We start from the raw sequence: 14,592 nt of genomic DNA, 5'->3' as shown, positions 1-14,592 counted from the left end.
AGGTTAGGGATATCACTGTCCACAGTTAAAAACATCCATGCTTCACACAAAGGTTCCTTCCACTCTGATCCCTTCAGCTTTGCTTAGTGTTAAAAAGTATTTCCTTTAAAAAGTCCTAAATTTGCTGCTTTTCAATAGCCATCAGTGAGGAGAGATGATACAGAATCCCTGACCTGGCCCTTCCTGTGATGTTCACTGTGCACCTACAGTACCTCTCCCTCTAAATTCATCAAAGTCTCTTCACACCAGGAAGTATTTCTGATTGCTCCCTTTCAAAATCTGAACAAAAATGGTCAATGATCATCTGAGATAACTTTGGCATATCATTTCAGCCCAGAAGTAAGACTTATACAGGAGCAGGTTTGCCAGTCTGAAGTGTCAAGCACGCTATTTAGCATCTACCTGGCTAACACTTACACTGACTAAGCTAGTGTGCTCCGTGTCGCTGATGCCTATGTCTGGTTTCTGTGTGTTTGTTGTCATCTTTACACTCCTTGGCCTTCAAGACAAAGCACAAGCTAAAAATGTTTAGTTGGACCAAAGCACTGTAAACAGTGAACTCTGAGATCACCACGACCATGCAATTAAAAATGTCATTATGTTTGAGGATATGCGGGAAGATAAAAGTCTGTGAATAACTGTAATACATTTAAATATTTTCACATAATCTGCTTTTTTTCTGCTCTCCCCATGTCTTGTCTGAGGAGACAATTTATTGCAGGGAGGCAACATGTCAACCATGAGATGTGGTTTTGTTGAGAGCACCCCACACTGAGTCAGGTCTACCGCTGTTTTTCTGTGAGTGCAAGCAAGTATCACAAGGTAGATCTCTTGCCAGATCCCTTCTCCCTGCAGTACTAGAATGTGTTTTCAGGCATCACAACTTGTGCCATTCGAGGAGCAGCCCCCTGGGCCTTGTTTTACATGGAGACAGTGTGCTAGAGATCTACAGGGAATCAGGTTGAGACTGTATCTCTTTATAACGGAAAGCAAAGCAATTCCTACAGCTGGCCAGTTCCTGCACAAAGCCAGGCAAATGTAGTTGTACCCATTTTGAAATTAGGGGTAAAAAAGGCAGGATTTGTTTCTTTGGCAGATCCTGACTTACAAGTCATAGTGTTGATGATACATCTTTCTCGAAAGCGCAGACATAAAGGCGTTATGTGCCTCTGGTTGTAATGAGGGGATCACTGTAAGGTGACACGATACCTGGGATCGCAGCGGCTGGGCTCAGTGACCCAAACGGCCCTACCAGGTTTGCCTTGTGTTTTGCTTTTTGTAACACTCCATCTTCCTCACCCTCTCGCTGAAACAGAGTGAAATCATATCAACATGGACACAGCAGATTAGTTTTACAAGGTTCCCACCAGTCTGACATTCATCAGCTTTCTAATCTAATAGTAACACAATACCCTTTACGAGTACATGTTGAAGCAGCGTGCTCCCAGTCTGAGTCCAAGGGCTGCAGGTTCAACTGATACCCAGGTCCTGCATTCTACCAGCCATGATCGACTAACGTTATCTCTGACATTCCCAGGGCCTGGCACCCCTCCATGCAAGGGTTAAAGGAAAGTTGTAAGCAACGGTTCTAAAACACTTGGAAGAATCTCCCTGAATCAAAACCATTTCATAAAAGGCTCTCTGCCAGGCAATAAAATATTTCTGATGGACTCTTATTTTATCATTACCCATGTAAGAAAAATGTATTGCAAGAATCCCAACACAATTCAGGGAAGTAATCATTTGCAGATTTAGTAGGCATTCTCAATTGGCAAAAATGAAAGATTTATTGTAGGGATGATGAAACAAAGAGCAGTTGTGCAAACTTTACTGAGCTGGATTATGAGAACATGCTTTTTCCATTTCCCACTTCTAAATGCCTTGGATGCAGTTTCAAAAGAAAGATCAAGATCAATTATTTAACACTGCAGCCACACTGTACCTGAGTGTAGGATCTCTTCACACATGTTATCTGTACACAACAATAAAGGCAGGAGATCGAAGGAAGACACTGCTATAGACAACAAAAGTAGACTTTGAAATAAAACTCCTATTGTTCCTGGATTCTACAGTCAGCCCAGGGATGTAAACAGAAAAGTCAGGCAAATGTCTGTGATGTAAATACACAGCTATTTGAAATGAAGCCCCTTTTGACTTACCCAAACACAGAAAATATAGATGTTCTTGAGGTAGAACACAGGGCACTGAATACTTTATGATGGCAACATTTTCTTTGAAAGCCACTGTAGAGCTGAATAAAAGCACTCTTTTGCTTACCCTTACTCACGTGAACCATGCTCTGAAGTAGAAGGGACTTTCTGGTCGCAAAGGTGCACAGCCTCACACTGACTTCAAGGAAAGAAAAGAAAGAGAAAAGGCTTTGGGAAGAGGGAGGTCTTTTTCTTGCCTCTTCTGCCAGGCACTCCACGTGTGACTTTTGGCACTTTGTGGCTGAGCCATCTCTGGGCTCACGCACCCTGGTGTAAATTCAGGGTTTCTTTAGAATTCCACCAGTGTAAACAGGGACAGAAAGTAGCAGAGTAATTTGCCTTAATTCAACTGTACCTGGAACTTGGGCACAAGAGTTTTCACCGCAGAGGAAACTCTGCAGGCACACAGAAGCTTCAAAGAGCTTTGAGATTCGCAGCAGAAGGAATCATTAGAGATGCAAAACAGCATTATGGATGCGTTACATTTTTGGCCTCCCTACCTCACTGTGATTATCCATGCTCATTGTGCTCCAGAGAGATTTATTTCATTGTACTTGTGAGGAAATGGAGATCCAAGGTCAAACTTTCCAGAAGCGCTCTTGAAATGTCAGTAACTCAGTTACACACTCTCTGGTTCGAGAGAAAGAGGACCTCAGCTTCAGAGGTGCCCTATTAGAGCAGGGCACCTCCAGAATAAAGCTATCCAAAACCAGGGCCCGCTTTTGAAAATCTTGCTCAATGAGAGTTGTCAGATGCCAGAAAGTCAAGTTTTCATATAGTTTGTTTAAACAGCACATTATTTTTTTACTAGGCCCACAGGACTACTTGCTAATCAAGTGAGTGAAGCTTTCAGAATCCGGCCCATTGTGAAGCCCAAGCTGACATAAACACCCTGTGCTGTGGAACTACAGGTTTTTATTTCTCATCCGATTGTTAAAGGCTAACTGTTGCTCGTTTGCCCCGAAGTAACAAACAAATGCATCACATTCAGAACTGAGATCCAACTGCATAAATGACTGTATAAAGTTTTTAATGTGCACTAAATTCCTCTTTCTCCCCTGAGACTATACTATACAGCCTCTGTGCTGCCTGCAAATGCAGATTAACATTTTTATTAAATGACATATGTTTCACTAATACAGAGTATTAAAACGTATTGGCCTAATAAGAAACATTAATGAGTATATCGTTGGCATAGTTTTTAAACAATATTTAATTTTACTGCTTTTTAATTTGACCAACCCTTCTGCCAGGTGATTCAAACTATTTTTCCTTCTTGAGATTAACTGCTGTTCAGAAGGGCTAAATCACTGGGACTTCAGAACAATTTCATGCCATTTTTAATAATCCCCACAAAACACATACATAGAAATAAAACAAAGCCAAGCAGTCAACCTCAAGAACACAATCACAAAGACTTTGTTTAAAATTTTAGAGCTTTCAAGTTCTCCAGCTTCAAAATGACAAGATTAATAATATTCAGATGCAATTTTTTTTAAATGAAATTTCTGGGGGAAAATTCTTCTCTCACTGTTCCTATAACTGCAGACTGCCTTCAAATCACTGAATGCAACCTTCTTTCCCAAATCTTCTGGAGACAACTCACCCCGCCAAAATGATGCTGGACTCTGCAGAATTATAGTTTTAGGACCCAATGGCTGGGCACAGCTTTGAGGTACTCTTGAAGTGTATTAAGACACTCCTACAGGAAGCAGGTAGTTCACAGTTATATTTACTGCTCTGTAAAACTTCTGACTAGAAAGGAGAATACATCTGACTCGTTGAGGGTGTATCACTTGATCTTTCCCACTGTGCAGATTCATATAGTGAAACTGATGGACGATTCACTCCCAGACAGGATGCATAGTGAGAAACGAATCTTGTCAGAATTTTGCTACATGGGAAATGGTGAGCTATAGAAATCCTTAAGAGTTATTGCAAACCCATTGCTCAGAGGCTGGAAAGCCTTTTCCTTTTTGCATCTTCAGATGTGATTATTTGATAGAATTCATTGATCTGCATGGCAAAGAAAGTGATCTTGTGGTGCAGCTGGAATGAATTGGGAGTTAAGAGGCTGCATGCAAGATGTCTTCAAAAGGTGATGCCCCATGAGAGGTTTATAGGTCTGTGCTGAGACTGGGGTTTGAATAAATCTACATGTGGAGTATCATCCAGAGCCAGGCCACAGCAGAGCTGGAAATAATTCTGAGTGTCTTAAAATGAGAAAGAATCACTACTTGCTGAGTTTTGCGGGACAAGAGGATAAAGACAAAAACATGGTATCGAGATGTCATTTTTGTGTTCAAACTGGGCAAAGGGAAGGGAAAGAAGCCTAGCAGAAATTTTCCAAAAAGACCTGGGAGACATGCCTAGAAGTCTGTCTGGCAGCCAGACATCGTAGGTCACAACTAATAAATTTCACTTTTCTAAGCTGGGCATACTTTCGCCTATAGTATTTGACAAAGAACATCAATGACTTTGCTCGGCATGGAAGAGTTCTGATACAACTGTCTCGTCTATGTGCCGCAACGGTGCCAAGAAGCGTAGTCACTCTGGAGAACCATTTCTAACACAAAAATGTTTCCTTCCTTTAATATGTCCTCTGTCAATCAGACCACTGTCAGGTATTTTCCAAAAGCTCAGAGTGTTTAGGTTTCTGACAAATATCTGCTGCTTTGTAGGAAAGTGGATCATTTTCCTTCTACTCAAATCACGTCACCGTTGGAATTGTGGTAAAAAAGATATGTATTTCAGTAGCCAAATCAAAACACTAAAGAATGAAGAGAAATCAGTCCAGGATGAGCTGAAACATAATTGTTTGGGGGACTGCGCTAACAAAATAAAACCACTGAATAAATCAAATGAGAGCTTTTAAAGAACCAAAAAAAGCAAGCACTTTTGTTTAACACTTTTTCATTCTGAAACAGAAAGTCAACAAAGATGGGTTAAAATACAGAAATATCTCATTAGTTCCAAAATAGTACACTGTTTAGAAAATGTCAGTCGTAACAAAATCCTCCAGTCCTGTTCCCTGTCCCCTCAACATTTTCTTTTCCAAATTGAATGTGACCCAGGTTCACTACTGGTTTTCTTCTCAAAGTGCTGTTTTACAATGATACTACTACTGGTTTGAAAAAACTGGCATGGAATACCTAGTGAAATTTCTAATGTGGAACACGGAAATTAACATCCATCCTTGTGCCACAAGGCTATCTGTTCCCTAAACCACTATCTGGTTAGTTCTATCAACTGGCCTTCAGTAGATACTAAGCATTATTAGTGGAAATTATCCAACACTCTGAGAACCGTAACAGTGGTAATTAATTACATCGCATCCTATGGCAGTGAGTTTCATAGGGTGAGTACCCACTATGTTGTGGTGATATTACCATTACTACCCCACTTTGTTTCTTACTTAAAAGACTGAATGAACAGCGATATCTACACATGGTGACCCCCTCTGTATAAATACGCCAGGAAAACTTCAGGATAATTCTGTTTTAACCAGGTCTCAAATTACTTAACAATTTATCAAGTCAAATGAAATAAAACCTTGTGGAATTAAATGCTCCTGTAGAATAAAAAGGTACGTATTTGAAAGCCCCCTCCATGGAATTTTCATTATATATTTCTAATGACCATATTCCACTTATCATATCTCTTCAATGTACTGTATAACATTTTTAAGGCATGCAACTGAACTTGAAAACCATTCTGGGTGCTGGCAACAACAGCCGGAATCTACTTCATTTGTAGTAAAACTGAGAGCCTGCTAGCCAAACCTAACCTATATCGAGCTGCTGGAAAACAAAATAAAAAAGGCAGCCAGCCCTGCTTGGTCACAGCAGAAGTCCATCCAGCCCAGCATCCTACACCTTCTCCCATCAACCTGACAGAGCAGTGTGCCTCACAGAATGTCCCGAAGGTCAGCAATCCCAGGGCCACACTGGAAAGCTGATAATCCCTCAAGGTAAACAGTGGCAGCTACTCGTTCTGCAGCTCAACTCAAGCAGGCAGGTCGCCAGCCCATAAAGGCACCATACCATAGTGCCAAACCATCGCGCTGTACTCCTATCTGCACAAAGGACTGCAGATCTGCATTTCTGTCCTACTGCACTGAAACACGAGACAACCCAACTGGGCAGAATCTGGGCCAAATAATGTCTACAGGTTTTGCCCTGCAAGATCTGCTGGTGTGGAGTTCTCCTGTCGACAGACAAGAGTTCAAACTCACCAACCACCATTGGGCACGAGCCGACGCAGTGCCAAGCCCAAAGCCATTTGCCAGCCTGCCCTCCAGTGCTGGTGCATGCTTAAACCCATTCATACTGTCTGTAATCTGTAGTGGTTTTTGTAAACAAACAAACAAACATTGTATTTTCACAAAACCACTGAACTGCTGTCTGCTCCTCTAATCAGAGTGGTTTTAATGCTACAGTTCCTTGACAGTATCGGGAAATGCCATCAGAGACCTAATAAAAAGAGAGATCTCTGGTGAGGCAGCTTTGATAGGATGGATGCTTCCTACTATTGACTTCAAAGGAAAGAAAGTGAAGCTAATATCACTGCTGTTTTTTTAAAGCACTCCTTTGGCATCAGTGCATGACACCCTCCACTCCAAAAGCTGAAAATACTTTCCAGACTTCCACAACATTCCCTCAAGTCAGGCATAGAAACTTATTGTTTAGGTGAAGTAACTCAAAAGCCTGTAAGCTGATGCATGCAGACCTATTTCCCCTGCAGATGCAGGATTGTCCCTTAGACTCATCTGTAGATGTAGCCTGCAGAGATCTCATTACTGGCCATGCATTGCTAGACACATGCTCCCCACTGACCGCAGACAGCATAATACTTGCCTTCTACGGAGACCAGAGATTCCACATTGGTTTCCTTAGCAGCAGAAGCAGTAATACTAATCTGTTCCATAGGCCCCCTTCTCCTGTAATCATAGTAACCAGGTGGCTGCCCACGAAGTATTACAAATGTAGCCGAGCCTTTAAGGAAAGGTTTCACAGGATTATGGCATGCCAAACCACCTGTGTCAAGAGATGTACAGTAAAAATAGCAGGAAGTTCAGCAGGACCACTATCTTGTATGGAATCCGTACAAAAATCTGTTTCATAGGTAAACTGCAAGTGGTTAGTTTGTGTGATGTAGGGATTTGAACACAAGATCTGTGCTGGAATGCTGGAATTGCCTAAAGATGCCCTTAGGCAAGTTACTTATCTTCTCTATGTCTCAATTTCCCCATGTTTAATGCAGTACCTATAGTGTCTCACCCGCAGGGATTCAAAAGAACAGACTACAAAGAAAGAGCACAAGTGCTGAATTTCACTGTGTGCAACACAGCACCCAAATCATTGCATGAAGACTATTCCCAAACTGAGTATGCTGCACTTATACAAGAAAAAAAGATTCTGCTTCGAAGTCTTAACTATCTAGGCAGCAACATAACGTCCCAGACAGGTCTAGAGCATACTCCGGAGATATTTGTTTCTTTGAAATACATGAACTAGAGAAATCAGCAATTGCTATTACCACTGTCCATCCAGCTCCTTTCATGGATATCACATACATTATGATACCCAATTTCCATCAACACTAATTGCATATGCATAAGTTACATAAAGCTAAATATATTTACCCTGACCATGTCTGTGGAGGCCTGTAACATATATTCCCTGAGCACATATGCATGCAGTGATGGGAACGTAATTTTCTACTCTTTATGAAGCCACAAGCATGCCAGAGGGTGAACTGATAAGCCAAATATGGATTTGTCCAAATCAAACAATGCTAGACAACAAAATGAGCAGCTCTATATTTACATTCACAAGCAGAGGCTTAAACTGAGGATGCAATATCTGGAGATCAGCAGGGTTCTACCCACCAACGTACTGGAAGAACTGAAAGACAGCAAAAGATGCATCAATGAGAAACTTTTTTTAAAAATAAAAACCATTTAAGCTTGCTAATTTTTGCTGTCTCAGACAATCAAAATTCCAATTGTCTGGGACATCAAATCTAAAAAAGCATGAAATTAATCTTCAGAAGTTAAAGTCTTAAAGGCATTGCATCATTATTTTTGTTGGATATATTTTTGATTATAATGCAGATGAACCCCAAATTTAATAAAACTAAAATAACATGAGTTAAGTATGAAACATAACAGGATATTGCAAAGAGATTAGGTAGTTTCCTTTAGACTACTTGCAGAGCCCAAGGAAAAACCAAACTGAGGGACACAATGACGAGAAGGCACCGCTTAATTAGAATATTTAACAGAATATGAAAACCGAACACTCATAGTACCGGTTTTGGCAACGAAACACAGCGAGCGGAATATGGACCCGAAACATCAGTAGCTCCCTACACCAGATACTGTTTTGCCTGTCGACTGTCTGTAGTAAGGAAAGCAGTAGGCTAGCTAAATTTAAACCAGCTGTAACGATGAGAGTGTTACAGTTGGACTGAAGGAAGCTTACCTCATGAAAGTATTGTGGAAACTGCTGTTGGAAAGATAATAAAAGGATTAACTGCAGTTTTAGCAAACCATTTACTTTTCAATCAAAATGTCTCTTGTATTTCCTGTTCTCAAGTAGCTTGAATTCCAAAATTCCTTTGTCTATTACAGTACATAGTAGCAAAGCCTGTCATAAGAAATTAATAATTTTACATGGAAAAGTACTTTTATGCATGAGGGTCGGGTGCTGCTCGCTCTTAGCTTCTCCTGAGCAGTTCAATACCTAGTCATCCAGTAATCTTACAGAGAGGAATAAAATCGAGGGCTTAAAAAGAAAGTACAATGGGTAATTGTGAACAGCGAAACAAAATCTCCACTACAAATAGCAAAAGATGTAAAGTTACTTTAACAGGGCTACAGCAAAAATGAAACAAAATCTCAGATCTCTATAGAGAGAGAATGAATTGCCTTCTTAATTCGCAGGAATAACAGCACAATTATTACCACATCAAAAGAAAAGCCATCATTTAAAATGACATGACATCACTGCACAGTGAAACACTGCACAGCAACCCTTGTTTAAAGTGGAATGGAATTCGCTGGGCAAATAATCCCCACTTGATAATAATAAATTTAAGGAGCCATGTTGCAGCTTTGGATCTTGTCTTTGCTAGATCAAGGTTTTTCCAGGGTAGAAAACTAAATTTGCAAAGAATGCATATTTCTCTTGTGCTCACTTGGGTCCAGCTTTACTCCCCGCAGGATTCCAGGTTGTAGCGTTTAATACATGGATACCTCTGCTGACAGTGGAAGAGTCCTATTCTGGGAATGGAAGAGTTAACGGCAAGTTGTGCAATGTAAAGCTCCTAATTCTGATTGGGCCATTCCATGTATGGAAACAACTACAATATCTGCTCAAACGAAACAGATCTTTATGCACTCACATGCCAAGGCTACATACACGAGCCATGCAGGCTGTCTGCAACATCAGATGCAAAGGTTTTTCCAACCCATTCACAAAGTTAAACCTTGAGATGTTATCAGAAGCTGGTTCTTTAATGCAGACGAACATAACTGAAAAGAGGACATTTTTAGCATTTGCTAAGATACTACATGATTTAACATCTCTGGTTTATCCAGTTTCCTGTAGGAATGGGAATGTAACATTAGAAATCTTCTATACAATACCTGTCAAATATGCATTTGCAGAAAAAGACAGAAGTTCCCTCACCCATGGAGTCTTTCAGCATCATAGCAAAGCTAATCAGCGTTTCATGTTTTAAGTAGTTGTTTTTAAAAGTGTGAGATAAAAGTGGGGAGAAGACTGATCTCATTCCAGATGATAAAAACACTAAAAACAGAAAGTAGGCTAAAATAAAATCTGTAAGTATGCTTTCACAGCTTGCTTACACTTTTGTTTGGAAAGAGGCAACGAACTTGCATTATTCTTTGATGATTTATGACCAAAAAGAAGGTATTCATAGGAAGTTAAATTCCTTTGCAGTTTTACAAATTGTGATCGAGCTACTTCTGGAAAAGAGCAAGCCAGTTCTTTCTCCCAAAGGAAAAAGAAACCAGTAAGTCTTAGAGTGTTTCTATTTTACCTTGGGCAACTTGATGTTGTTCTCTGCATCTGCATTGTTTCCAGTATTATTTTAGGGAATACACAGTGAACAGTGCAGACATTAAAATAATGTTTTTCATTTATCCAATGGAAGTAAAAAGATAATCAGGACGACCACTTACAGAGAATATTTCTCTCTGTAAACCATTTTGAATACTGTTGTTTTCTTCTTTCTCCCTTCCACAACCATCGCAGCAAGCTTTTTCTTGAACAAATGAAAAAAGTAAGCTATTTACACAAACATTCTTTCCTATGTCTCCATAGAAAGCTACAGCTTGCCACAGAAAAGTCTGTCTTAATTTAACTTCCTTACAGCATTTTGCATTATGTCATTCTCTGATCCAAACACTAAAATAGACACATAGTTGAAAATTCTGCCTATCAAGAACCACAACCTGCTGCCATACCCAGTCCCTTTGTCTGTACTTCTTTGTGTGTGTGCACTTGTGTGTATGTGCATGCACGCACACGCGTGCACATGTGGGTGTTACAAATAAGACTTTCCAAATTTCATGGCCCAATTTGGAAGCTTATGTCAAACTTGTTTTGCTTCATCTGTTTCAGTCAGGGTCTTATATCATTGTTGTTTCAAACATGTGGAAAGCTTAATGGAAGTCATTAACTTTTATTTTAGTTTGGCCATATTGTCATTATGGTGGGCAGATGCAGAGATGGTGTTATTCCCAAGATCCTCTTTTTGGAACACTGATGTTGTTTACATCTTCTTGATCAGAAGAGAACAATGGTTTTCACTTATTTTTAAAGCTCTGTTTTGCAAATTAGAAAAGCTCCTAACAAACTTTGAAAATGTAATTAAAGATACTCCTTTTTATTCTTTTAACTGTTTAAAATCCTTAACAAGTTTTTTTTTCTTTTCTAAACTACCATTTGAAACTTTTGCACTCACAACTCTATGGGTTATTCTTCAGCTGAAGGAATGAAAAGAATTTCATTAGATGAGTTTTATGCTTCTTGGTTAAAAATGTCACCCGAGGCTCTGTGACTTGTTTTACGTTAAATGACCGCTGTGTGCTTTGATCATCACTTTATTAATGCTTTAATGAATATTAAAAAAAAATAAAGCACTGTATTAAAAGTTAAGCTCTCATATGAGGAAACTGAATCCCTTTTCCACGAACTACAGTATTTCTTACTCAAACATTTCCTTCTAGATTAAGGTTTTCTCCAATTCCGCTTCAGCCTGCTGCAGACTAAGTTACAGGAAAGCACAACAATTATGCTGGAATAAGACTGAAGAGAGAGCAAGAAAGAGAGCCGAGCAGTACGTTTCTATTCAAACAAATATATTCCAGACTTACCATGCACTTGTTTGGTTTTTCTCCAGAATGAACCCTCATATGAATCAGCAGTTTGTAACGAGCATTGAAGGGTTTATATCGGCGGACACAGCCTGCCCAAAAGCAAGTGAAGTCCTCTCCTTTCCGCTGGTCAATGTGAGTCTTTTCTATGTGTCTGACAAGTTCATCTTGTTGGTCGTAAGTGGCACTGCAGTCAATCCACCGACAGACCTGTTTGCCACTGCTGAGGTCCTGTTCATCCCCGTCGCTGGGCTGAAGGGACTTTGGAGACATAGAGGCGTGTAGGTGAGGCAGCGTCCCTTGAGTTTGGCTTAGTTGCTGGTGTAGGTGGTAAGGGGGAGGCAGCCCCTGATGATGTCGAAAAAGATCAGCAGTGGAGGAATAATCATCAGCTGGTTCTTGTTTTAAGAAGCTCACCTTCTGGGTGCTGTGTGAGGTGTTTTGATGAGGAATGCTAGTACCATTCATCATAAGGCTGAGGCTTCCATTCTCCTCGACTTGCTGCATTTGTATCTGCTCACAGTCACCTCTGTCACATTCAGTGGAAACAGGTACAAGACATGCTGGAGGGGAGGGAATACTGCAAGAGTTTCCAGGCTGAGAGCAAGACTGGGGCCGAGAGGATTTTTGAGCACTGTGATGACTGATCTCCACAGGATGAGAGGAAATGCCAGCTGAATTAGTTCGCAGTCCATTCACACAGGTGACCAGTGACGTCTGTGATGTGCGGATGATAGCTGTAATATCAATTCCTTCAGCTGAAGACGGCACAACAGAGATGCATCTCTTCTTCAGGTTGTTTGTTTGTAGCCTGGCCGAGTGCTGAGGGGTGCCAAGTGACAAAGGACCCAGGGAGGAGCTATGTTCATTATTAAACAAGTAGGATGAAAGTGAATTTGTAAAGCTATTATTCATTAGGTCTATTTCAGGATGCAGGCTACCGGAGGCTCTCAGCTCCATCCCCTCCGTAATCCTCCTATGTGTGGAAGCCTCAGACAGAACCTTATAATCACTTAGGCATTCTTGTTTAATGTGCTGAGCCGGGTGGCTTCCATTCAGGCATGGAGCAGCAGAATCTACTGAGTCTTGAAACCTCGGTGATCTGAAATACAGTTTTCATTAAGCATCACTAACTACCACAGGATTTTTGTACAAGATGTAACATTTGTTCAGCCCTGGAGAATGGAAGCACTTGCTGTCTGCTGAATGTTGCCCAATGCAGCAATTACACCAAAAAAAATCTGCAATGCTTCCTCTACAACCCTTGTAAAGCCAGCATCGTTTTACATAGGATTAATTTTACACAGTGGTTTACACACGGAACAGACAATCTCCCCTCCACTGCTATGGGCAGTTCATCAATCACAATCTAGGCTTTCAATGCATAATAGATCAAGCAAAACAATAGCTGAGAATGAAGTTTGAGAGCTTTGGGCATTTCTGAATTATTCAAATATCAGCATTTTCCTCAGAGCACAGTGGGAAAACGCCTTGGCATTCTTGTTCACACGAATCAAAAAAGGCTAGCTGAACTTTGCTTACATGTCGGAGAAACACTGTCCTTTGGTAAATTAAAAAAAAGAAGAAGGATCAGTGGGGAAAAAAGGAATATAAAGAAAGAACAGCTCACTTCGAACACGTCCGGAGCTGATGAGAGATCAGCTGAGTATTTACTTCTAAGAGGTCTACAAAACGTAACTAAGAAAAGTTCACAACCGGTAGATTGAAACTGGCAGTCTGTGTATTCCCGTTTCCATTTTTCCTACTAAAGTCTACATGGGTCTGCAAATCAAAAGAAGATTGTCCCGCAGAAGTGATTTTTAATGTTTTTTGGTGTGTGCTAAATCCAACCACTTGGGAAGCAGAATCTAGAGGAACCTCAAACAGACATTTCAGAAAAACACTGCATTTGTTTCCTCCTAACATTTTCTTCCACGCAGTTAGCAATTGGTTTATGTCTTAAAATAAAACACTATCTCAGCTGTAAACGTTTACTGTGCATGACCCAACTGTGTTTTTTCCTGGGACCAGCGAGTGTTCCTTACACATCTAAAGCGTGGTAGGGTTTAACGTATGGCTTCATCATGCAGCGATGTGCCAGACCGAGAAGAGGAAACAGTACATCTGTGTGCAGGAAAGCTGTACCTGAACTAATAAACCCTCCAGAGAGGTGCTCCATGGCTCTTACCCTGACATGTTCCACTTAAATGAATTTTATGCTTTTTTGTTGCTAGCGCCATAAAAGCTGAACAAAACCTAGCCATTTGGCAACCTGTGTATGACAACACAGCTAACAAAAATCTGACATACACACACACTAAACTGTGAAGCTGCTGAATAAACTGCATTTGTTTTATGACTTAGACGATTTTATCACCATTATTTCCAATAATCCACCATTGACATTAAAACGGGGAGCTGGGATGACTTCTAACACTTCCTTGGTAACAGCTCTCCAAGAACTACCAATTAGAAAAAAAAAAAAAAAAAAAAACCCACCAACAAAAAGCTTCAAAAAAACTTCCTTCCTATGAAATGAAGGTTTTCAAAAAATTAAACCTGTCTGAGGCACACAACTGGCAACATGGCATTCACAACTGACAGGCTTCTACACGCCAACAATTTGCAGCCAGTAGGGCTTGATATAAAAAAACCTTTAAGGTCACGAGAGAAGTGAAATTCCTCACAATTCATAGGTATAGAACAAGCAGATCTTGCGTTTGCCACCAGAAGTTTAAAAAGACTACATTTCAAAATTTTAGAGGTTTCCATAATCTATTAGTTGTAACATCTCCCTTTAGGTTTGCGCAGTTGGTCTCAGGGTAAACTTAAAGCACCTGGTTTTGTGAATGGTAAATTAAAAAAAAAAACAAACCACAGACCCAACAGTATTCATACATTATTTTTTAACATTTACAGAACCATATGTCTGTAAAATCTGTGGCATAAGCATATGTAAAAACCTTTTCTTGAACA

At 40.3% G+C, this 14,592-nt stretch overlaps 1 protein-coding gene across 1 annotated transcript in view; it reads right to left on the bottom strand.

Moving 5' to 3' along the window:
* Positions 1-14,592, bottom strand: part of GLIS1 (GLIS family zinc finger 1) — a 210,390-nt gene that overhangs the window by 92,630 nt on the left and 103,168 nt on the right. The window contains 1 exon segment of the mRNA XM_075424036.1: positions 11,617-12,718. Coding sequence (XP_075280151.1) covers positions 11,617-12,718 — 1,102 coding nt within the window.

The sequence above is a fragment of the Opisthocomus hoazin genome, chromosome 6 (assembly GCF_030867145.1).
Source record: "Opisthocomus hoazin isolate bOpiHoa1 chromosome 6, bOpiHoa1.hap1, whole genome shotgun sequence".
Classification (NCBI taxonomy): Eukaryota; Metazoa; Chordata; class Aves; order Opisthocomiformes; family Opisthocomidae; genus Opisthocomus; species Opisthocomus hoazin.
The sequence above is the reverse complement of the archived record's forward strand: the minus strand, read 5'-3'. Positions and strand labels throughout refer to the sequence as shown.